Source organism: Hippoglossus stenolepis, chromosome 16 (assembly GCF_022539355.2).
Source record: "Hippoglossus stenolepis isolate QCI-W04-F060 chromosome 16, HSTE1.2, whole genome shotgun sequence".
In the NCBI taxonomy this organism is placed as follows: Eukaryota; Metazoa; Chordata; class Actinopteri; order Pleuronectiformes; family Pleuronectidae; genus Hippoglossus; species Hippoglossus stenolepis.
The window spans coordinates 799,861-823,431 of NC_061498.1; the positions used below are offsets into that span (position 1 = coordinate 799,861).

The 23,571-nt window shown below is 45.0% G+C and overlaps 4 protein-coding genes across 8 annotated transcripts in view; 1 reads left to right on the top strand and 3 right to left on the bottom strand.

The window, feature by feature from the left end:
* The first annotated feature begins 967 nt into the window (after positions 1-967).
* jmjd8 (jumonji domain containing 8) lies at positions 968-5,247 on the top strand. Its single transcript, XM_035181712.1, has 9 exons — positions 968-1,139; positions 2,453-2,548; positions 2,675-2,723; positions 3,098-3,194; positions 3,271-3,339; positions 3,550-3,669; positions 3,914-3,981; positions 4,175-4,309; positions 4,763-5,247. The coding sequence occupies exons 1-9, from the start codon at positions 1,042-1,044 to the stop codon at positions 4,841-4,843; spliced, it is 813 nt and encodes a 270-aa protein (XP_035037603.1). The 5' UTR covers positions 968-1,041; the 3' UTR covers positions 4,844-5,247.
* LOC118123968 (E3 ubiquitin-protein ligase CHIP-like) lies at positions 4,913-8,985 on the bottom strand. Its single transcript, XM_035181710.2, has 8 exons — positions 8,836-8,985; positions 8,140-8,346; positions 7,366-7,564; positions 7,074-7,239; positions 6,903-6,990; positions 6,668-6,724; positions 6,472-6,588; positions 4,913-6,218 (listed from the first exon to the last, which is right to left on the bottom strand). The coding sequence occupies exons 2-8, from the start codon at positions 8,311-8,313 to the stop codon at positions 6,093-6,095; spliced, it is 927 nt and encodes a 308-aa protein (XP_035037601.1). The 5' UTR covers positions 8,314-8,346; positions 8,836-8,985; the 3' UTR covers positions 4,913-6,092.
* A 643-nt stretch (positions 8,986-9,628) lies between these two features.
* Positions 9,629-18,446, bottom strand: LOC118123962 (calpain-15-like). Of its 2 annotated transcripts, XM_035181696.2 has the most exons (13): positions 18,315-18,446; positions 16,997-17,184; positions 14,371-15,460; positions 14,035-14,243; positions 13,626-13,809; positions 13,306-13,529; positions 13,096-13,221; positions 12,626-12,778; positions 12,219-12,380; positions 11,801-12,021; positions 11,475-11,620; positions 11,128-11,306; positions 9,629-10,851 (listed from the first exon to the last, which is right to left on the bottom strand). In XM_035181696.2, exons 2-13 carry the CDS (start codon positions 17,155-17,157, stop codon positions 10,674-10,676), a joined length of 3,033 nt encoding a protein of 1,010 aa, XP_035037587.2. In that variant the 5' UTR covers positions 17,158-17,184; positions 18,315-18,446; the 3' UTR covers positions 9,629-10,673. The 2 variants fall into 2 exon arrangements, with proteins under 2 accessions (XP_035037587.2, XP_047199678.1); XM_047343722.1 differs by lacking the exon at positions 16,997-17,184 and having other exon boundaries at positions 18,315-18,433.
* Positions 18,447-19,387: 941 nt separating this feature from the next.
* The window catches only part of amdhd2 (amidohydrolase domain containing 2), a 5,174-nt gene continuing 990 nt past the window's right edge, over positions 19,388-23,571 (bottom strand). For 3 of the 4 annotated variants that reach the window (XM_035181705.2, XM_035181706.2, XM_035181707.1), the window contains exons 2-12: positions 23,520-23,571; positions 23,264-23,400; positions 22,888-23,027; positions 22,530-22,584; positions 22,204-22,416; positions 22,033-22,121; positions 21,672-21,816; positions 20,904-21,011; positions 20,719-20,787; positions 20,365-20,466; positions 19,388-20,277 (exon numbers count right to left, since the gene is read on the bottom strand). The exon at positions 23,520-23,571 is cut by the window's right edge. In XM_035181705.2, coding sequence (XP_035037596.1) covers positions 20,198-20,277; positions 20,365-20,466; positions 20,719-20,787; positions 20,904-21,011; positions 21,672-21,816; positions 22,033-22,121; positions 22,204-22,416; positions 22,530-22,584; positions 22,888-23,027; positions 23,264-23,400; positions 23,520-23,571 — 1,190 coding nt within the window. In that variant the 3' untranslated portion in view covers positions 19,388-20,197. The remainder of the gene's footprint in view (positions 20,278-20,364; positions 20,467-20,718; positions 20,788-20,903; positions 21,012-21,671; positions 21,817-22,032; positions 22,122-22,203; positions 22,417-22,529; positions 22,585-22,887; positions 23,028-23,263; positions 23,401-23,519) is intronic. The other variant, XM_035181708.2, reaches the window with a different exon arrangement.

A 23,571-nucleotide genomic window follows, 5' to 3' on the forward strand; every position in this document is an offset into this window, starting at 1 on the left:
ATGACCACATACGTCTGTTCTTTACAAACGTGACCACATACGTCTGTTCTTTACATACATGACCACATACGTCTGTTTAAACGTGACCACATCGTCTGTTCTTATACATAAACATCGTCTGTTCTTTACAAACGTGACCACATACGTCTGTTCTTTACATACATGACCACATACGTCTGTTCTTTACAAACATGACCACATACGTCTGTTCTTTACATACATGACAACATACGTCTGTTCTTTACATACGTGACAACATACGTCTGTTCTTTACAAACGTGACCACATAGATGTGGTCTTTCCAGAAAATTGCTCATTAATTCATTATCCATTTATCTTTTTGTTCCTGTAACTCAGCTGTCTTCTCGGAAATCAACAATAGCTTAATCTGTTCCAACCCCACCCAGCAACATGCCATGATGGAAACAACCTGCTGGTTTACTTTGTGCCCTGATGTGTGTTGTAAGAGACACAAGCATGTTGACCTCTTTATTCATCAATGTAACTTTCAACACCTTCACACTATCTTCACCCTGAGCAGCCGCAGGTGTGATTCACTGTTTAAACAAAGCTCCTATAGGAAGTGAACCAAAGAGGAAAAATCACTGGGTCTTCGTGTCAACTAATGACGACATATATGTTTTAATGTGTGTATGTTATATTAGTAGATGATTTACTACATGAAATCCACTCACGTCCCTTTTCACTGTGGTATCGTTATAATCAAGTAAGAATGAATCAATAGAATAAGAAATACAATTGTAGTGTAATAAATTAGTAAGTATTTGATTTAATAAAAGTCTGTGGCTTCAACACCTCAGTAATGAGAGGTAATGAAGTAACTAAGTAAATGTACTTCATTACCTCCCATCCATTCTGTGAGAGGTGTTGATTGTCCCCATGTTCCCTGAACGCAGCACTCGCTCGGTTTAATGTGGTGTTTTGTGATTGGTCCTCAAACAGGAAGTGGGCGGGCAGCTGGTGCTCGGTCATTATTGGAGATCTCATCGGCTCGTGCGTGTTGTTGTGATCGATTTCTGAATGGAAATCAATCGATCGATCAATCAGGCCGCGTGCGTGCTGCTGAGCGTGTGTGTGGCTCTGACGTCACAGGAGCGGCCAGATGACGCGGGAGGCTGGTGAGTTCACGGACATCTGGGGGATGAGCCTGTGTTCCCGGTTAACTGGTCATCAGGTTTATTATAACGAAACTGTGAACATCTGAAGTCTGATCCAATAGACTGAAATGTAAACAATGTCACCTGATCACCTGATCAGCACCTGAACCTGCCGCTGTGACGTCAGGACAGACTTCACTTACACTTCTGAGAATTTAATGTTGATTTCAGCGAGAGTTTGTTAAAAGTTGGTCAGATGTCAGTTTCGATCCAGATGTGAATCCTGATGCTGCCTGAGTTATCAGCAGAGACCGCGGTGAAGTTAGCTTCAGGTTGGACATCAGGATCACATGACCTTCACCTTGTGACCATCAACAAATCCCTGTTTTTATTGAACTCAACACGCCATAATATTTTAACCATCCATGGTAGACTCACCAAAACGCCACAAGTCAACTGTGTTTTAAGAAAAGTGAGTTTTATTTGCGATGTTAAAGAGAAGGACTACAATACCCACAATCCTCAGGTATAATAATGAGGTCTCTGATTGGTGGAGCTCACTGTTACCATGGAAATATTCACTGGGGCTACGATTGGATGGTTCAGCGTTACAACAGTTTACTATACTACACACGATGATAAACACTATATACAAACATACACGATACAAACTACAACACATTACAACACTATGTTAACAACAAGGTTCAACTCAAACAGGAAGTTGATGGAAAGGATCATTCACAATGGATTATGGGATGTGTAGTTCCTTCACTGTTTAAATATTTAAGTATGCTTGTGTTGTACCTTTGACTTTTTACCAAATGTTTTATGATCTGGATTCATCTCGTAGCTGCTCGACCTGGTTCCAGGATTTAAACTCTTTTCATAAAGATTTCCTGAAACGTCAACAGAGAAATTTACTTTTTAAAAGTGGACGCTCACTGTTACACTCTATTACTGCTTTAGACAAATAGACACACGTGCTATAAAGATAATAATAAAATAATCATATTCATATAAAATAGAGGACAGAGAGAGTTATTAGCTGAGACTGACTCCTGATTGGTGGAGAGCATCTATGGGCGGGACCTCTTTACCACTGCTCAGACTCTGACTGCAAATGACGTCATCACCACAAAATGGCAGCGTTCGGATCAAGAGATATTTTGACAAATTTTCTGGTTGAGTCGTGTCGGCCATGTTTACAGTCTGTGTTCACGAGGCTGAGACATCAGGTCAATAATGAAACAATGATTCGTTTCTCCTCCACTTTGTCTATAAAATCTGAAACAGTGTCATATAGAGTTTGTATGGTTGACTGTGATTGACAGGAGGTTGGATTCAGACGTCCGGCTCCAGGATGAAGGTCCCTGTAACATCGACGTGTTGGACGGCTCCTCGCTCTCTTATCAACAGTTCATTGAAAGGTACGTTTCTCAGTTCTCATCATATGAGGTGAGATCTGTTGTGTTTTTTACGTCATGTTATAAGATGCACTTGTGTTTCCGTGACGTTGATGTTCTCGACTGACGCTGTTTTTCTGTGGTTTGTAGATACGCCTTCAGTCGCCCAGTCGTCCTCCGAGCTCTGACTGATAACACGGTACGAAAGGAGTCATCCAAACGTTTTAGAATGAAGAGTTTTCTGTTCAGAGTCATGAGCTTCATCGAGGAGTTAAACAGCTGAACAGCTAGGAAGTAATTAAGTACAAATACTTCAGTAGATTTTTACATTTTCAAAACAGTCATTATTTTTGCTTAGATACATTTGAGGGGAATTATCTGTTTTTTAAATTTTGCATCATAAAAGAAAAACTTTGTACTTTTATACTTTGAGTACATTTCAGAGTCTGTACTTTTATACTTTTACTGCAGTTAGGAGGTTGAGTCAGTACTTTAACACCAGCATCCGTGTTTCTACTGGAGTAAACACTGTGTACATATGACTCCTCTGGACATGTCGATGTTTTGTCTCAGAAATTCAAGCTGCTCTGCTCCAAGTCGACTTTACTCCGAGATTACGGCTCCCGGAAAGTGCGGCTCAGTACAGCGAACACTTATTCTTACAGGAAAGGTACGAACGTCGGAACACTCGCTCGCTCACGCTGTGATAATCTGACGGTAACGAACACGTGATGAATGTGTTTCAGTGGATGTCACTTTCCAGGAGTATGTGGACAAGTTCCTGAGGCCTCAGTCCACCCACGCTCTCGGCAGCGGTGAGTTAACCTCGATCTCAGGAAACCTCGCTTCCTTCTGAAAGCTGGACTTTTACTTGTAGTTGTGTATTTGTACTTTGTTGTAGTGGTGCTTACAGTCATTGATCATCTTCATATACAGTTGTAGATCAACTATATTCAGTCTATGATCTAATATTTGTACATGAGTTGGCATAATTGTCATTAAGAATCTCTTTCTCTCTTCTACAGACACCATGTATTTCTTTGGAGACAACAACTTCACCGAGTGGCAGAGTCTGTTCGAGCACTACGCGTCTCCACCGTACGTCCTGCCGCGCACCAGCGGAGCGTACAGCTTCGGGATCGCAGGTTTGTTCCTTTGATAACGAGGCTGTAAAACAAATCACCGGAATGTCTTGGTAGCTGCAGGATAGCTGTGTCTTCAACACAGTGAAAAGTTTATTTCACATCAATAAAACAGGACGTACGTATGTCAGAAAGATTCTTTAGTCCCTGAATTACGATGTGAAACCAAAACTAACCAGATCAAATGAAACTATGGAGCAAACACATGAAGCTTGTTCCGACTAACAGAGCTTGTCTTTGTGGTCAGGCCCTGGAACAGGAGTTCCTTTTCACTGGCACGGCCCCGGTTACTCTGAGGTCATCTACGGAAGAAAGGTAAAAAAGGAAATATATGTGGTAAAGGGAGCTCCTCCCCCCACAGGAAACACTGCTCCTGAATCTGCTGCCCATTGGACGCTTTTAGTTTCAGTCATTCACATGATTGGCTGAGTGCATGAATAAGCAGGTGTTCCTAATAAAGTGCTCGGTGACTGTAAATCTGATGGATTCTTTTTTTGAAATCTCACAGCGTTGGTTCCTCTACCCGCCTGACAAGGAGCCTCACTTCCACCCCAACCACACCACCCTGTCCTGGGTGAGGGACACCTACCCCCACCTGCCCGAGGACGAGGCTCCACTGGAGTGCACCATCAGGCCGGGAGAGGTACTGCACTCCGCCAGAGACACGAAGTGCAGTTTTTTAAAAGACGTTACCCATTAATGTTAAGGACATAAGATAGGCGTTTGATTTGAGATCATCACGTGAACAATCACCACCCTGTGGTTGTAAGACTCCACCCCCCCACAACAGTTTCAATCCACATACATTTATTTCCAGACTTATGAGATTTATGAGATCAGTGTGACCTTTGACCTCTGAAATCGAATCCGTTCATCTTTGAGTCCAAGTGACAACAAACAAACTCTCTGAAGACAGACTTGAGATCTCATGTTCACCTGAAAACATCCCGGCCACTGGAAGTCACTGGTGAGGAGGTGGAGTTAAACAAAGCTGGAGGTGTTTGAGGGGCGGGTTCAACCCGGTCGGGAGCAGAAGAACGAGAGTGAACAGAAAAGTGTTTTTGTGGTTAGTAATGTTCTGTGTGTTTCCTGTCAGGTGCTGTATTTCCCTGACCGCTGGTGGCACGCCACTCTCAACCTGGACACCAGCGTGTTCATCTCCACTTTCCTCGGCTGAGCGTCTCTTCAGCTCTTCACTATTTTATTCCTTCAGGAAAAGAAACAGATTCAACAACACGAGGACGAATCTGACAAACTGTTTTTCTTCTGGTTTTATTTTGGTCTGGACGATGAAGACGTTTCATTTCAGGGACTAAAGACGAACAACAGAAACATTCCAGCCACGTTTCCTCATGATGAAGATTATAATAATAATAATAATGTGTATTTCATGACCAAAGCAACAGAAGCAGATTGTGTCTCCTTTAAAAAATACTTATCACTCAACAAGTACAAAACAAAACAAATACTAGAACACAATTAATATTTGTACAACTCAGCATCAGTGTATAAAATAAAAAGTGGTCCTTTTACAGAGTGGAGCCTGTTTGTCGCTGATGAAATAAAAGATCCTGAACTAAAGTACAGTTTCTCCCAGAAACGTTTTTCCCATCACATTAGTGTAACTGAGCTTCTACAATCCACCGACTCGTTAAAGAAGCCCGAACACTCAGCCTCTGTCTCAACACCACGACAGCTGCAGTTTATAACCTGATTCCTTTCTGTGACTAATCTGATTGTCGTCAGCACGTTGTTGATTCTCAGCTGCTGTCACGTTGCGATTCCTGCCTGAAATGTTCCCGTTCATATCGACAGGCTCAGACCATAAATTCAGTTTGAACGCAGATTCAATTGTGGCGACAGAAACGCTGCAGCCGGCGTTCGGACCGCGACACGTTCAAGTGTGATGACGTTTATCAGCCAGAAGCTACTTTTTCATTGAAAAAGCCAAAATATCTGTTTTCTTCTTTGTTTTTTGTCAGAAGTTTCTTGATTTATCCAGTAATTTCTTTTTTTTCTCTGAGCCTCTTTTCACATTTCTTACTTGTATTTTATTTACATATATTTTTATATATAAGTGAAGTAACTCTTCACAGCTCTGTATTTTCCTCTAATTTTCCATTACTCTCCTCTAGTTTCATGTTGTCATGGTAACAGTAACAGAAAAATAGGAATTTCCTGACATGAATGCGAACATATGGCTTTGTTTTTCTTATCGTGGATGTTTTAACCATTTTCCTGACACATTTAATGATGAACCTGTGATGAGTTTAATTTAAAGCTAAACATATTTATTTATTTTTATTTGTTTATTATAAAAAACGTGCAGCTGCTCAATAAACTGCAGGTCGTGGACGACGACCTGCAACCAAACGCTTCTTTCTTTTCCTAACCTGTCAAAATAAACCTCACTTCCTCCTCATTGTTCAGTAGTCCTCCACCCATCCATTCTCCAAAATAAAAGCATCGATGACTTCCTTCATGGCCAGGTTGGGGATCAGCTGATCCTGTGTCAGTGGATTTCGTGTCACCGGGTCAAAGTGTCCAACTCGCTGAAAGACAGGAAGAGAGCACTCGATTTAAAAATGTATTAACTGCAGTCGGAATCGTTAATATTAAAATATAAAAAAGTTAAAAAATTATTGGACATAAACTAAGTTTATTTGTTTTCTTATTTTTAAGCAAACTACATTTTTTTTAATGCATTTTTCACATGACCAGTGTGAACGGTCACCTGTGTTTTCAGGTGTGTTAGTGTGGACGGAGCTCGTTCTTGTGTAGTCGTAGTAAATGTTGTTGTTTTACCTGCAGATGCTCCTCGATGTCTTTCCGGTCGTACGTGACGCCGCTGGGCGTGATGCACGGCTCCCTCATCAACTCAAAGCTGATCTTTCCACACAGGAAGTCTGGGATCTCTCGCTTCTGTCAAACACACGACAAACTCACTCTCCTGACTCCTCTGACGTTAACTCGCTGTGATGTGCGGTGAAGAGTCACTAACCTTCCTCTTCTCGTCTACTTGACAGAAGAGCTCCTCCAGGTCTGACAGATATTTGTCCTGTGGAAAAACATTCAAACAGAAAGACTGCTACCCGCCCACCTGACCACACGCTGACTACAGACCAATCAGAGTCAAGTATAGGTAGACGCAGCCCACGTAGGTGATGACGACAGGACGTACGTATGTCAGTCAAAACTCTTTAGTCCCTAAATTACAATGTGAAACCAGAACCTACGTGTTTGGTGTGGATCTCGTTGAGACCGTGTTGAGTTTGGCCGTTGTCAGTCTTGTCCTCCTGCGTCCGCCTGCAGCCCTCCAGCTCTCTGTGGACCAGAGTTTCTCTTTTACTTTAGAGACAAGAATAATTCACGGAGAAAACGTGAAACGGACCCTGGAGGCGACCTGCCTGTGTTTCTCAGCGACGATGAGCTCGGTGAGGTAGGCGTGCAGCTCGCTCTCCTGGTGGATCCTCCTCTCCTCCAGGCTGCTCCAGCGTTTCTTCTTAGCTAACCGCAGAGCGCCGGGGATGTCGTCACCAAAGTTCAGGCGCTGCTCTTTTGCCAGGTTATAAGCTGGAATAAATAGTATATGTTGATTTCAGGTTTTATATCATCTCAAGTTAATTCCATGATCGTGATGCTGCTGGATGTTGAAACAGGAATTCAACATCCAGCCACATTCAGGTTTACACGTGGCACCTTTCTGCAGGTGGCCGATGGCCTCGTCATAGCTCTCCGTCTCCAGGTGACACTGGCCCATGAAGAAATGAGCTTTGACCGACTGGCTGTCCAGCTCCAGAGCGTGTCTGCAGTCGCTCAGAGCTTTGTCGTACTGCTGCAGCTTCACGTAGCACAGAGCTCTGTTGGTGTAGAACGCCGGGACCGAGGGACTGTGGGTCTGAGGGAGGGGAGAACACAAGACACACAAATATATGACGGAACGCAGACATCAGACAAAACCAAGCTCTGTTCATGGCACATTTAAAATCTGTAAAAGCTGCATGGAGCTCAGGGGATTATTTTAATAAAGCTGTGAAATGAATTTTATCAACATTAACAAAGAATCTGTGTTTAATGTTTCTCATATTTAACATCCTGAGTCTTGAGCTGCTTTCAGAGAATCTCCTGCTGCTCTTCAGATGTGAAAGAGGAATTCTGGAAACTCTGGAGATAATGTCTGAAACCAGCTGAAGATCGTTTCCACCTTAAACCCATGATCCTCTGCTTCCTGACCCTGAAGAGCTGCAGCTGTAACTCAGAACTCTTCATGTTTCACAGTTTCCTGCTGAATATTGGAGATAAACTCTGGTTTTTAATAACTTCAGAGTGTTTTTAACTGATCTCAGTTCAGCTTCATTCTTCACCTGGAGCTGATTGTGACAGTTGAAGCTGACTCTCAGTCAGTTCTTCTCACAGGAGATGGAACCCACTCAGCAGAGTCACATAGCACAGAGGGTAAACAGTGTTATTTACTATAGCGCTGCTGTAGCAGGCAGCAGCCTCCGGGTACTTGCGGCTCAGAAACAGTCGGTTCCCCTGCTCCTTCAGCTCCTGAGCCGACACACACACACTTTGCTCTGGACTCTCGGACATCTTGTCCGCTCGGCTCGATCCAGCAGCAGCTGCCTCCTTACTCTGCTTCCCCATCCTGTCGCTGGGCTGCACCGCCAGGGACACAACCTGAGATCCAACAGAGATCATCTCACATGTTCTCACGTGCACACACACATGCACGCACATAACCACAGAGAGCAGCGTCACAATCCATCCGTCTATCTATGATCATCTTTTATTGATTATTTATCCAACAATTATCTTTAATTGATTATAGTTAATTATCTGTCAGTCATTATCTATAGTTAATTATCTATAGTTAATTATCTGTCAGTCATTATCTATAGTTAATTATCTATAGTTAATTATCTGTCAGTCATTATCTATAGTTGATTATCTGTCAGTCATTATCTATAGTTGATTATCTGTCAGTCATTATCTATAGTTGATCTTCGTGCTGACTCGGAGCTGTCAGTCACTCTGACCTGATGCTAACGTGTTGTTAGCATTAGCCCCTCTGCGCAGTTTCAGCATCATCTCAGTGGAAACATGTTAAAATATGACACATGTATGTTCTTATGTTGCTCTACATGTTTCACGGTCACGCGCACAAACCTGGAGCTGCTGTTTGATGCGGACTGAGTCCACGGACACGCGCTGAACAGTTTCCTGAGACTTAGCTCGGTGGCTAACAGATTAGCATCAGCTAGCAGCTGTGAGGCTAACAGATGTTTTGGATCCGTGACGTCAAACGCGTCATCAGCTGCAGACAGTGGAAGCTCTGCTTTTATTTTGAAAAATGATTTTATTACAAAAGGAAAACAAAAAAATGTGCGACATAAATTCTGTTTTAGTTTGGAAAAAATCACTTAAATGGTTATTTTACAGAAAAAATACATTGAATGTTATTATAGAAACAATTTATTTTGAAAAAAATCTTATTTTGAACTATATAATATTCTATAATTTAAAAATTATTATGATTGATCAAATATTTTTAAATAGAATAAAAGTTTAAACACAGAAAAAAATTAAATAAATGTTATTGAAAAGATAGTTTCACTACAGGAAAGGTTTTATATAATATTGTGACAGAAGCTGCAGAGAAGTGAGGTCTCTACCTTTTTAAATCTCATTCAGAGGTTCAATACAAAAAGAAATAGATATTTGATCCAACAGATTCACAGAAACCTTTTTCTTTCCTTCAAAGATATATATAAATATATATAAATATATATAATATCATCAAATGGAAAGTCTGAAAAAACAGTGAAAGAATCAGTTTTTCTTCAGCTGCTGAATTCTCGTTTTAACTGGATGAAAAGAAAGAAAATGTAAGTAACACTAATCACTATAAAAATCATAAAATTATATTTTAAACCTGCTGATACAAGATATGAACCAAAGATAAAGAGCTGCACATATTTTAATTGACGAAGCATAAAGACAACTTTCAAACATTTGCATAGTTTTTCCATCTTCCCTCTGAAAACATGATGATCGTATGGATTCATGAAAATAAAATATTTGTGCCCATTTAGCAAGTTTGAAACGTCTCTTAAATAAAACAGCATAGTTTAAAGTTCATAAAGTGCGAATGCAGTCACACAGCGAGTCTGTGCTGTATCTCTAAACTAAAACTTTATTCAAGCGTCCGACATGTTGGAAACATGTTGCAGCTCAGCTGCCGCTTCACACTAACAAAGATAATAACACGTCTTCATTTCTCAGCAGTGAAGACGGAGAGCAGAGATCATACAAGTGCTTCACGTGTGTTTTCTCTCTTCGTGTCACTGGGACCAGCAGCTTCTGTTTGTGGATCACACAGGAGATGGAGCCGGAGCTGCTCTGAGACAGAAAATACATCATCTCATCTGTTCGTCCACCAAAATCACAAACATCTCATTTCTCACTTGAAGGAGACATGTGATGTTTTTTCAGTGTTTCTTTCCTTTAGTGTGAAAGTGAAAGTTCTGCTCAGTTAGAAAGTCTGTGGCGAGTTTAGTTCCTCTCCTGCACAGGAAACACTGAAGCCCCAGACCAATCAGAGCAGACTTCATCAGGAGGGGGGGTCTTAAAGAGACAGGAGCTACAACCAAGTGTTTGAGACAGAGGCTGAAAAGAGGAGCTGCAGCGATGGACAGTCGGAGGACAGAGATGTTTTCTGAACATTTTACAGAAGATCATTTAAAATGATCAGCATATGTTAAAGGATGATTCCAGTGTTGTATTGAGTTCTTAACCTCTCATCTGTTTCTGCCTCAGAGCAGCTCAGACTCAATGTTAAACCACATGTGACCTAAGTCTTTCTGCTCACTACACGTGATGATCTCTTTGTTGGAATAAACTTATTCCTGTTTTCCATCAAAGAGTCAAATGAGGCAAACAGACGTCTCCCGGAGTCGGACTGTTCCTTTACAGAGGCTGAGATCGGTAGTGGAGGAGTTTCGTGGTCAGAGCGGTCGAGGCTGGTGCAGACCTGCAGTCTCTGGGCTCAGAGCTGGACTGTGAGTCGCCTTCGAAGGACTCCAGTTCCCCAGAGACGCCTGGACGGCTTTACGATGAGCCAGTCTGTGTGTGATGGAGAATCCAGCGTTTCCCTCCAGCTGAGACAAAACCACCAGCACCTGCCTGAGAGACACAGAGACACACAGTCTCAGCTGTCAATCATCACGTCTCAGCCTGTTCTTATATCATCAAATAACTAATAAAACCAAACTGATCAGAAACACTGGAACAAACATCAGTGAGATAAGAACGACCTGAAATGACAGAAACATCTTTGACAAACATTTATTTAACGTCTACGTTTGGAAGCGGACATGTCGTCCATCTTTATTGACAGGACACGCTGCCCTCTGCTGTATGTGAACGAGCCGACACAGAAAAGCAGCGCTGGCAGTGAACCTGTGCAGAGGAGGGATGCTGTCGATGGTTATGAGGCTGCTGCGTGTCGACACCACGTTGAAGCTGTCGCTGCAGTCACACGACACGTGCAGGTGATGTCTGGGGTGTCTGTTCTCCACCATGACGATGAGCCCCGCCCACCCGTGGGTCAGGTAGAAACAGGTCATCCCCTCCCGACCCTGAAGCACACACACACACACACACACACACACACACACACACACACACACACACACACACACACACACACACACACACACACACACACACACACCAGTTGTTTAGTTGAACTGAATAAAATTAAGTTTCCTCGCATGTCGTAAATATTGTGAAATGTCCTCATTGACCTCGTGCCTCTCTCCTTTGGTCTCTGTCAGCTGGATGATGGCGTCAGCGATGGTGGTGTTGGAGGCCGTAACCTGCTCCACCATCACGAGCCGGGAGCTGTAGACGGCGAGCGTGTAACCAGGCGGCTCAGATCGGCAGCTGCCCACTGACAACACAGCACAGTGGATATGGACACTTTTAAACATGACTCCACTTCCTCCCGTTGTACAAAGATGAAGATGAAACATCTCGGATAAAAAGTAGGTCACATTTATAATTCTATTAATACATACATTTCTTTTTACAGTTATTCAAACAGGGAACCAAAGAACAAACGCTTCTTTACCTGTGCCCTCTGTGACGGAGCCGGTCCAGTGGTTAAAGGCGCAGCAGAGCACAGCGTACTCGCCCGGCTCCAACATGACGTCACAGCCCACAAACCTCCTCACCGAGCGCCGGCTGTGAGCCAGCAGGCGCCCCAGCGTCAGGGAGCCCGAGGTGCTGTAGGCCACTCGGAACACCAGCAGGCACAGATCCAGCAGGTGGCTCTCCGCTGTGTCCCATCGCCTGAGGAAACACAGGAGGACAGATCAGGATGTGGGTTCTTGTGTATCTCTCTTTACGTCACTTTCTGAGACATGTGTGTTGAGGGAGAAGCAGAAATAAAGGAAGACATCAAATATTTAAAATAAAAGATTGAAATGTTACTAACGAAGGATTTACTGATCCTAGTACAGCTGCTTGTTTAATGGAATGTTTCCCACCTGCTGCCCTGCTGGAACAAAGCCAGCTCCACAGCTGATCGCTCCAGCACCGTGAGGGACACCGCCGTCACCGGGACGTCGGCTCCTCGGGGGAAAACTCCTGGAACCCGGAGCTCCTGCCAGTCCGAGTGAATCTTACAGATATCCACTGAGTCAAAGTACCTGCCAGAGACACACACACACAGACACACAGACACAGACACACACACACAGACACACACACACACACAGACACAGACACACACTACTGTACACAATGAGGCACGTTACAGTTGTTGAATACATGAATATAGAATTGCTAATTGTTAGGTACCAAAGATAAACACGACCAAACTTCCAACAACTAAACACTGGTCGTAGTTGGTGGTTAAATATATTACCCATTAAACTAATTAGTCCTGATCTACCTGATGAAATCCCAGAAGTCCATCCAGAACAGTCCGTCCTCGGCTCGCTGGGTGCAGAGCTCCCTCTTCAGGTGCGGAGGCCAGTTTGGCCAATCGTCGGCCCACGGCCCCATCCAGGAGAATCGACCCCACGGGTTCCTCAGCTGCAGTAATCTGGAACAGGAAGCACGTGTTGGACGTCATGAGAGGTTACGTGTTAGTTACACTGAACCACAGAAACAAGTCGACATGACCCGTTAATACTTTTATTTAATTAACACATAGAAACATCCTTTAACACGAAAACCAAATGAACTTTGACCTCTTTGGCGTTCACCCTTTTTCAGAAGCTTCTGTTTGTACCTGGAGGGAGTGGTCTGGTGGCTGATCGACCAATCAGGAACCATTCCATTTAGGAATGGTTAAACAGAGCATGTAGATTGGCTGAGCTACAAACCCTTGTTTCCCCGTCACACTGGGTGAGTTGTCACCTGTGAGCGTCAACGTCCCGCACATCGAGGACGGAGTAGGCGTGTCGGGGACGTAGACCCAGAGACTCGTACTGTGCGTCATCCACCTTCATGTTGCCTCCTCCACAAGACGCCCCCATCAGGAAACTAGCAGCACAAGGACAGGACGGGTCTGTTGGTACGAACAGATCTAAATCAATTAAACAATTATTTACTTTCCCTGATTCTCACCCTGCTTCTTTAGAGCTCAGCAGTTTGGCCCAGATCAGGTCCGTGTCGATGGGTTCTTCTTTGGGGTTGGTGGCGCTGACCTGGAGGGCCAGAGACTCGCAGGGGGCCCCGGTCAGCGTGGAGAGGCCCTCGATGGCCCGACCTGCCTGCAGAGCGAAGTAGGAGCCGTGGAGCTTGGCCAGAGCTTTTTCTATCAGAGCCACCCAGAGCTGCTTCCTCTGAGCCTGGAGGAGAGAAATGAGCTAAAAGACGGAAACATCCACAGATACGACAGCAGGAAAGAATTCTGTTGGGTTCATCACTACAAAGTCGAGTTTTACCTGAGAGAAGAGGAGGTGCCCGGTCTCATCGCACGGCAGCATGTCGTCCACCAGCACCGTGGTCCACGAGCCGTCCTTGCAGAGACGCACCTGATAGGCTCCCTCTGCGCACAGCGAGCGGGTCACCATCACCTTCTCCACCAGATCAGGACGTTCGGCCAGAACAGCGAGGGCGCTCAGGAACCTGCTCTCCAACACATTCAGCACCGGGTTACGTTCATCAACTGCTCATCCTGACAATCCTCCATCAACCAGATCCCGTCTGGATCAGGCCTCAGTATTTGGGCCATTTTGTTTTTATTGTTATTATCTTTTTAATCATCCTTATTATTAATTCCAAATAGATTAATAAATGTTCAGGGGGCACAGATTAGATTTGAACTGACGGTTCTGTGTTTTTATTTCTCACCAGCAGTTACCCAGAAGTCCCTGCAGGATGTCAGATGGGCGAAGCGTGCGAAACACAGACCACTTTACCCCCCGGTCTCTGAAGCTGCTGCAGCTGATTTCCTGTGGGCGGAGCCACTTTTTGACCCGATGTTGGACGTTGTCGTCCACCGGGAATCCGACGGACTTCGGACTCGGAGGAAAACTATCGTCCACGAACGTCACCGCGTTCTGAAGAAAAAGGTTGAAAAGTGTAGGGGTCAAGTCGAGTTCAAACATTCAACATTAGGTTGGTGGATGGACTGACTGACTGACTGACTGACTGACTGACTGACTGACTGACTGGTTGTGTACGCACCTCCCTGCAGAAGCTGACGATGTTCTCCCACAGCTCTTTGGCCTCCCCCTCATCGCTCTGTCGCAGCGCCTCCACCATCACGCTCTCCTTCCTCTTCGGGGACTCTGCTGGTCTGAGCTGGGAGGCGTGTCGCTGAGGGGTGTGGCAGGCCAGGCAGTGTTTGGCTTCGACCTTATTGATGAGCGTGCACGCCGGACATGACCACTCCTCGGTCCGATTGACGGAGAGCATGGAGGGTGGAAACGACCCGGAGCCGTCGGATGCAGGAGACAGTGGTGACATCTCCTCTTTGAGGATGCTGAGTCGCCTGCCGGGCAGCAGCTCTGGCTGGGCGGACAGATGTGAAACTGCCAGAGCTGAAGGAGGACTCACGTTCTGTGCTTGACTGAGGGAAACATCTGGAGGTGGCACCTCTCTGCGACTGCAGGGAAGTGGATTGTTATGAGCTGAAGATGAAGCACCGAGCATTGAGTCTGTGTCCGGATACGAAGCTTCCACAGGTAAACACTCTCCTCGGGCGGATATGGAAAGTGAAAGCGCCGCCGCTGCAGGTTCAGGCTGTTGGGTTCCTGTTTGATCGCAGACCTCAGGAATGAGCAGAACCTCAGCAGGAATCTGGGGGAGGGACAGTTTGCGTGGGCCCCCACAGGCAGAGCAGGACATGGAGGTAGGGGTGTTCTGCAGAGTGCACCTCAAACACTCCCAAATCAGGCTGCGTTCATCTGCGTCTCCTGGAAATGTCCTGTTCTGCTGCCTGGACGGTTCGGTCGTCGATGTCCTCAGGGGCCCCGAGCAGCTGCTGGAGCGCCGGGGCCGAGGCTGGTGTTCAGAGGAGCTCCGGCGTCGGTCCAGCGAGCCAGTGAAGCCACAGAGGGAGCAGGCCAGGCTGTTGGGGGAGTTGGCCAGTGTACAGCGTGGGCAGGACCAGCGAGCGTCCTCCCTGCTGTTCCCGGGCCACATCCACCGGCTGTCGGGTATTTGCCGTGGGGCTTCACAGATAGAGCAGCGGGGGGCGCCGGCTGCGTTCAGGAAAGTACAGCAGCCGCAAGCCCATTGGCTCCTCTGCATTGGCATCGAACCAGAGGAGAAACTGGACGAAAACACAACAACATATTATATTAGATATTTAAATGATAGTTTTTGTGGTTTGTCAAGGACTTGGAGGAGTTTTGATCTTTCTGAAACTTAAAGAAAACGGTTTCAGTTGTCTCTGACACTGCACATGTCAGAGCTTTCTGCAGCTGAACTCTCAGGAAACCGAAAAACGAAAATGCCTGAGAAGAAGAAAAAGGAAAATGGGTGCATTAACGTTTCTTGCATTTTTTATCCCCTGTGGTGGCTGGGGGTTGATTAGAATGCATGAATATGGAAATGATACAAGAAGCTGCACTCCAGTGAAAACAGAGGCTGTTGTGTAACTGGTGCCTCACAGACACTGATGATATTACCACCATGTGTTTTAATGCACTGAATAAGGAACTAAACCACTGCAGCACATCGAAGGTTCGTGTCTGATCGTACTCGACTGGAAATCAAGTCCGGATTATTTGTACCGCGGCGCCCGGGGAGAAATTTAGACCCGAGGAGCCGGTGGGACGTCTGGCCTAAATTCTCCAGCTGCGCCTGGAGCATCTCGGCATCAAGCCGAAAACTTCCAGAACACGCAGCTCGACCTGGACGAGTGACTGCAGCGTGTGACGCAGAGCTCAGGTAACCAGGTAACCAACCAGGTAACCAACCAGGTAACCAACCAACCAACCAGGTAACCAACCAACCAACCAACCAACCAGGTAACCAACCAGGTAACCAACCAACCATAATTCCCTACTGCAGGCCTACCTACCAACCTAATTACACAAATAATTGAACTAATGTCTCATTTTTTCAGTTGAACTTCTTTCTGAAGGATGTTTGATCTCCATGTATCAGACGTATAATTCTCTTCTGATTCCCTTTGGAAATCTCATGTGTTCCAGACCATCGTCTTATCATCCAATCACCAGGGATTTCACTACATTTCCTGTCAGCGAGTAACTCGACCCTGGTGCAGGAGACGATCACAGACAGTATATCAGACGGAGGGACAGTAATAATTAATAAGCGGACGTGTGGACGACGCTCAGGGAGGCTGACGTTCACTTTTTATCGACCAATTAATGAAAAATTCATAAAGTGTGCAGAACATAAATGAAATCTCTCCTCTGCTCAGCAGTCGCACGATTCAATGTGGAACACGTCGTTATACTTTTAATTAATCATCATCATTACGTCTTCTTTACATAAATCTTTACACAGAATTTCAACACAAGCTGTTAATCCCGTTAAACTGTCGTTGCATCTGTTTCTTATTATTTTGTTGATTTATCTTCCTATCTTCTGTTTTTGAGGTCTGCGTGCTGGCGACACCCGGTGGTTTTCAGGTTGTCCGTCCGTCACATTGTTGTGAACATGAAATCTGTAGAATATCACGAGGGAATTTCTTCGAATTCAGCACAAATGTTCACTTCGACTCACAGATGAACCGATTGGATTTGGGTTGGTGAAGGTCAAAGGTCAAGGTCACGGGACCTAACAATACCTAATAAGAGTAACAAAAGGTTTTTGTCATGTATGATTGTAGGTTCACCTGCGCTCCCTGTGCCTGCCGGCTCGGGGAAGCTGTCGGGGGAGGAAGGTGCTCTGGCTGCTCCTCAAACACCCCATGGTGGGGGAGGGGGGCAGAGCCGCACCCCGAGGTGCAGCTTCCCCCTCGAGCTCTTCAACAAGAGACGAGGTGGAACTTCCCATGATGCAGCTGGCTCAGGAGGCGAGGCCCTGAAAGAGCAGGAGACAGAAACTGAAACCGACCGATCGAAGGTCACGATGACGTCACAACACAACCAGTGGAACAAGGCAACTCGAAATGTAGAATCATTCTTAATCTATTTCATTTGTTCAGTTTGGTGAAAGATTATTTATAGTTTTATAAATTTATGGTTTAAACATATTTCATGTTTTATTTAAGTTGTACTAAAGTTAAGTTAAAGTCATATTTTCACTCTAATTAAAAATAACCCTGATTCCCAGGTTCATATTAAACTCCACATTTTATTAATAACAATAATACAATCGTTAATAATAAAAGTCTTAAGAAAATAATCAACTTTAATCGTGGTGCACTTTTAAAAATAGAAATAAATTTAGTAAAATACTCCCAGTGAATACGTAAAGGTTCAAGAAGCCGGGGATCATGGGTAATGTCCACCCTCAATGAATCCCCACGTTTGGCTGCAGGTGGCGCTGTTGCTCAGTAACAGTTGCATTGTGACGCTTTAATGTTGTGATTGGTTTTGTTTTTTCTCTGGATCAGAACAATAAATTTAGCTTTTTCTAAAAATGAAGAAAACTTGAACCTCGAAAACTAAATAATACTGAAATTTAACAGAAAACTACAGAAAAACCTTGAACAGAAGATTTTCTAACTGAAATAATATTTATTGTGTTTTGACTTTGACTGAAACAGTAGAAATCGTCAGTGTGTGACTTTCCCACAGAAACAGACTGAGGCTGCGTCTCTTCCTGCTCTACCACAGTTGTGTCCTTGAACAAGGACCTGAAATCTCTGAAAACTGCAGCATGACAGAAGAACTTGAATCTGGAGACACGTGTCACATTCAGATCACACGAGTCTCTTGATGACAAACAAATGCATTTAAGATTAGAATCCAAACTGAAGAAATTCTGTTGGATATAGATTCAGATCATTTCTCTGCAGCTGCAGATTGTGAAGTTCACTCAGACTTCAGGTAACCTGCAGTACAGCTGGTGGCTGCAGCATGAGGACATGGGAGGACATGAGGAGATGAGAGGACATGAGAGGACATGAGAGGACATAAGAGGACGTGGGAGGACAGCATCATCAGCCTCCTCCTCCTCCTCCTCCTCCTCAGCAGCTGCAGACTTACCTTCTGCAGATGGACGAGCGGGGTCGTGCACGAAGGAGCTGGATCCTCCTGCCGCCTCCTGAGCTCTGCATCCTCTGACATTTCAGAGACAGTCACCACGGCTCCTCCTCACGTCAACACACTGGGACCAGCACACACTTCCTGTCAGCTCTTTCAAAATAAAATCCCTGCTGACTAACAAGCGCTGCAACATTTCTAAACACAAATTTAAATGATAAAATAAATCAGATAATATAATAAAATTCATAATATCCATATTCATCAATATTATTCAACATTTCCCAAAATGACCATATTAAATAAATAAAAAGCTCAATTACATTTGAGCTAATTCCATTGATTTTATAAAGTTAAACTAAAAGCAAACTGCTCATAGGAAATAATCTGGTTGTAGCTTTTATTGTGAAGTCTGTTTCCTCTTGTCCTCACTGATCTCAGCTTGACGTCCCCCTCCTGTGGACAGCCTGTGTCTCCAGGGGACGTTTCCAGGACAGGACCAGGACAGCCAGCAGCAGTCAGGACGTATCGACCTCTTTACCCAACACACACACACACACACACACACACACACACACACACACACACACACACACACACACACACACACACACACACACACACACACACACACACACACACACACACACACACACACACACACACACACACACTTTCTTCTCATGTGTTTTTTGTGCTGTAAATGTTAAAATGAATGGTTGAGCTGTTCAGTCAGTTTCTCCTGAGGATTAAAAACACATTAGTGTCATTTACATTCACTGAGAAATCACAGAATTAGACGATTCTTAAAACAGAACCTGCCACGATTTCCAGATTTTGACATTTTCTTCTAGATTGAAGTTTTTCATTGGAAGCTGTTGATACATTTTGTAGTTTATAGTTTACAGGAAAAGCTACTTATGAATTCAGGAACTTCATTTTCCAACTTTGTTCAGTTTAAGGCTCAAACATAATAAATGCGGTGATGAAGTATCTGAACTGAACTTGTACTTTACATGAGTATTTCTACTTTGAGCTCATTTTTACTCCTCACAACATTTCAGAGGAAATTCCAGTCAAATCCAGACACATTTTATTTATAAACGTCAGGAATAACATTTTACATAGAAAATACGAAATGTTTAAAAATCACAGCACGTTTTTAAAGATGAAACCAGGGGCCCTCTCGTCTACGTGGGGCCCCTGGTCACAGATTCTCCTTTAAATACGACACAGATATGACGCTGTGTGTTTCCTGCAGCGAGCTGTGAGTCGTCTTCTGCATCTAAACATCATCGTGAAAATCGTATTGCTTCATGTCAGTCAGTGTTGATTTATCTGGTTTCTGTGCAACGTGATTCAAATAATATGATGAAAGTATCAGGAGGAATGAAAATAAATCAGAATCAGAATATCATCATTTATAAAAACCTTAATATCTCATCTCCTCAGATCTACTAAAAACTCGAAGTCAGACTCGGAACAGATTGAGAGAAAAGTTAGGAGATTGTCCAGAGGGTGGCGCTATACCTGCACCGAGCCTGTCTATTAGGAGCTCAAACAGAAAGTATTCAAAACTCGAGCTGAGGCAGGAAATCGATCGTGTGACAAATGGAAGTTTTTGTATGTTTCATATTCGTCCTCCGGGGGAAACTTGAATTTCCACACGTGACCAAAGTGTTGAAACGACATCGCGACAGCAGAGTCACATGGTCGGCGTGGTTAGAAATACCTCCAGTCTTTTAAAGTGAGGATGCAGAGCGAACCAAAGATAAACTCTGAGTTCGGATCTGATGAGTCAAGTCATGGCTCAGATTTGTGGACTGTGGGAAACAGCGCCCCCTGAAGGCACCAGCTGTCGGGCCAGGTTCCATCAGACACTTCTTCTACGGATCTTTTCTCCAAACCTCATCTCCAGAAATGTATGTGGCTTTAACGTTGAGGTCATCGTCGAGCAGAGTGAGGTCTGAAAACATGAGTGAGAACATGAGACACGATGAACAAATGATGTGAGCTTATTTATTTCTGCTGAACTGAAGCAGACGATCGTCACCTGCGTCCGAGCCGTAGTCCAGGTTTCCTTTCTTATGGCTGAGGCCCAGAAGCTGAGCTGGATGAAGAGAAGCAGCTTCCAGGGCTTCTTCTACACTGCAGCCTGCACACACACACACACACACACACACACACACACACACACACACACACACACACACACACACACACACACAGACACACACACACACAGACACACACACACACACACACACACACACACACACACACACAGACACACACACACACAGTTTTCAGAACAGAAGATAATGAAAGAACATGCGTTTCTGAGCTTCACAGTGAAACTTAAATGTTGTAAATTCCAGCTGATGAAACCGAAGTGACACAAACTCACCTGAGGCCTGTTTGAAGTGTCGCACACACATGTCCATGGTGGCGATGCTGCCGCTGAGCGTCTTCGTGCCTGACGGACAGAGACAAGTTAGAGCTGAGAGAAGAACACTCACACCTCCACATCCTGTCTGATTCCATCAGAACATCATTTATTGGTCCATTAAAAAAGTGAAAATAAAGTGAGACCTGCCACGTAAGCGTGAAGACCCTGGATCTCGATGACCTGCTGGCCCAGCATGTGACGCCCGGGGGGAAGACCCATCGCTGCGATCGCATCCGTCACCAGCACCAGACCTGGAAACACAAACAGGTCACACCCCCGACCACCAGTCTCTCTGGACGTCTCCAGCTGTTGATCTTCACGAGGATCCACAGAACAGTGTGTACGAGTAGTGACTGTAAATAGAGACGACACTTCTCCACCTTGTTGTACAAACATGAGGCCAAAATATTTTAGACGAGACGCTGCCATCTTGGCTCAGAGTCTGAGAAGTAGTGGAGCCGCAGTGTCGAGGCTCCGCCCCAAACAAGCCTTTGACCAATCAGGAGTCAGTGTCAGCTGTCAATCATCAGCCTGTTTTTATATCATCAAATAACTGATTCAAACCAAACTGATCAGAAACATGAACAAACATCAGTGAAGAACGACCTGAAATGACAGAAACATCTTTGACATTAATTTAATGTCTACTTTGACTTTTTGTTTGGTCCATGTCCCATCTGCTAACATGGAGGAGAAGGTTTATAACCTGTACTGCAGCCAGCCACCAGGGGGCGATCCAGGTTATTTGGCTTCAGCTTAGGGAGTTTCTTCATTTCTCCAAACAAACTGATACTGTAAACGTGTCTTTTCTGCTCTTCCTGCCTCGTTCATCATCTCCAGTTCGATTCCTGTGAACTTCACGTCCAAACACTTTTATTACACTAAAGAACCGGAGCTCAGTCGTCTCTGACCTGAGGGGTGGGCTCTGTGGGCGATACGCAGAGCAGCAGGGTTGGTGTGGATCCCGTCAGCGATCATGCCGTAAAACACCGTCCTGCTCGCAGGCACCCGGTCGCTGGTCAGCAGACCCACGATCCCTGGGTCCCGATGGTGGAACTGGATCAAAGCAAAGACAAATCTCACTTGAACTGTCGGAGAAAACCAGAGAAAACACAGAAACACGCCCACTGTACCACAGTGTCGCACACGTTCTGGTCACTGGGTCTTAAAGTCCTCACGTGCTTCACCATAGATTTAACTTTGTTTAGAGGGTCGAGCTCATCCAGGAACATGTGAACTACACACAGACTGACACTGAGTGTGTGGACTCACAGGCAACATGGCGTTGAAGAGATGAGTAATGAACGAGGCTCCGCTGCTAACGGCGTCCTCGGCCTGAGACAGGTTGGCCACCGAGTGACCTGCACGAGGAGAACAAGAGTAAACACGTGATCAGAAAGCTGAAGACCGACGAGCGACGACGACCAGGATACTAAGGCTCACCTAACGACACGGTGATGCCCCTCTGGCAGAGCGCCCTCACCACCGATTCGCTGCCGGCCAGCTCAGGAGCCAGTGTTACCATGGCAACGTCGTCCAGGCCACCATAGGTCTCCATCAGGTCGACGATCCCTCCGGACTGAAAGCTGCGGAGGAACTGCTCCGGGTGCGCTCCTTTCTTCTCCACGCTGATGAACGGGCCCTCCAGGTGAAAACCTGCGGAGACAGACGCCAGGTTCGTCCTCACGTGCATTATGCCAATGAGGGACGTTATGATGTCACATGACATTAAGCTGGGTTTATACTTCACTGCCAACGCGTCATCGTACCGAGAACTCCAGCTCCATGTCGTCCTCCGTTGTGAACTTTGACCTGAGGTAAAACCTGAAACACATTTTCATCACAGCGGCGACAAATCAGCTTCGCTTCAAATGTTAGACTTCAAGGTTCAGTGGGTAGGATTTAGTGGCATCTAGTGGTGAAGTTCCATACTGCATCCAAGTCAGTGATTGTTTTTTCTGTCTGGGCTCATTCTTATTAAGGTGATTTAACAATAATAAAAACATGTAATAGTGAAATAAGTATTTAGTATTTGTAGATTTTGATATTTCTTGTGTGAAGGAAACTTTACACTCGTGTTGACATGAGATTAAAGGTCATTAGAGGTCAGATTAAAGTCGTGCTGACCTTGTGGTAGACGGTGGGAGGGGAGGTGACCAGCGTCGGACAGAAGGACGTCACGCCGTGCTCCAGGATCTTTTTAGCCACGATAGAAACGCCGCCGCCAACATCATCAGAGGCCTGAGAGAAGTCGACGCCGTATCCTCCTGGAGGATGACGCCATGTGACCGTCACCATCCAATAACAGTTGTGTCAGTGTCGTCATTCTAAACATCAGTTTATCCAGTTTGCTTCTGTGATTTCATTTATGTTTAAACTGCAGAGTCAGTGTTGCATTAAATAAACTTCTTCAAACGGGTCAGTTTATCATAAATCTGTTAATATTCATATTTCAGAATGTGGAATGACTGAATTGTGTGTGTGTGTGTGTGTGTCTGTGTACCGTTGATCTGGACGTCTATGAAGCCCGGGGTGATGATGCTGCCTTCACAGTCCACACACTCGTCAGCGTAACCCTGCTCATCAAAGAACAACTTCTCTGGATCTAAAATCCTCCCTTCACGCACCCACAGGTCCTCCCTGCACACACACACACACACACACACACACACACACACACACACACACACACACACACACACTCTCAGCTCTGATCACTGTGTCGTGTGGTGTGTGTCGGAGCTGAGTGTGGGTCGTACCTCTGCAGCTTGTGGTCTCTCAGGATTCTGCAGTTGATGAACTGGGTGATGG

Bases quoted from the DNA above. Each gene is read 5' to 3' on its own strand.
- jmjd8 (XM_035181712.1), top strand. From the start codon at position 1,042: ATGGAAATCAATCGATCGATCAATCAGGCCGCGTGCGTGCTGCTGAGC. The intron at 1,140-2,452 runs GTGAGTTCACGG...TGTGATTGACAG, and splicing joins CCAGATGACGCGGGAGGCTG to GAGGTTGGATTCAGACGTCC. The intron at 3,670-3,913 runs GTTTGTTCCTTT...CTTTGTGGTCAG, and splicing joins GTACAGCTTCGGGATCGCAG to GCCCTGGAACAGGAGTTCCT.
- LOC118123968 (XM_035181710.2), bottom strand. From the start codon at position 8,313: ATGGGGAAGCAGAGTAAGGAGGCAGCTGCTGCTGGATCGAGCCGAGCG. The intron at 7,565-8,139 runs GTAAATAACACT...CCCCTCCCTCAG, and splicing joins CCTGCTACAGCAGCGCTATA to ACCCACAGTCCCTCGGTCCC. The intron at 6,991-7,073 runs GCAGGTCGCCTC...TCTGGTCCACAG, and splicing joins ATCGTCGCTGAGAAACACAG to AGAGCTGGAGGGCTGCAGGC.
- LOC118123962 (XM_035181696.2), bottom strand. From the start codon at position 17,157: ATGGGAAGTTCCACCTCGTCTCTTGTTGAAGAGCTCGAGGGGGAAGCT. The intron at 14,244-14,370 runs GTGCGTACACAA...CTTTTTCTTCAG, and splicing joins TCGTCAGCTTCTGCAGGGAG to AACGCGGTGACGTTCGTGGA. The intron at 13,810-14,034 runs GTGAGAAATAAA...GTTGGAGAGCAG, and splicing joins GGACTTCTGGGTAACTGCTG to GTTCCTGAGCGCCCTCGCTG.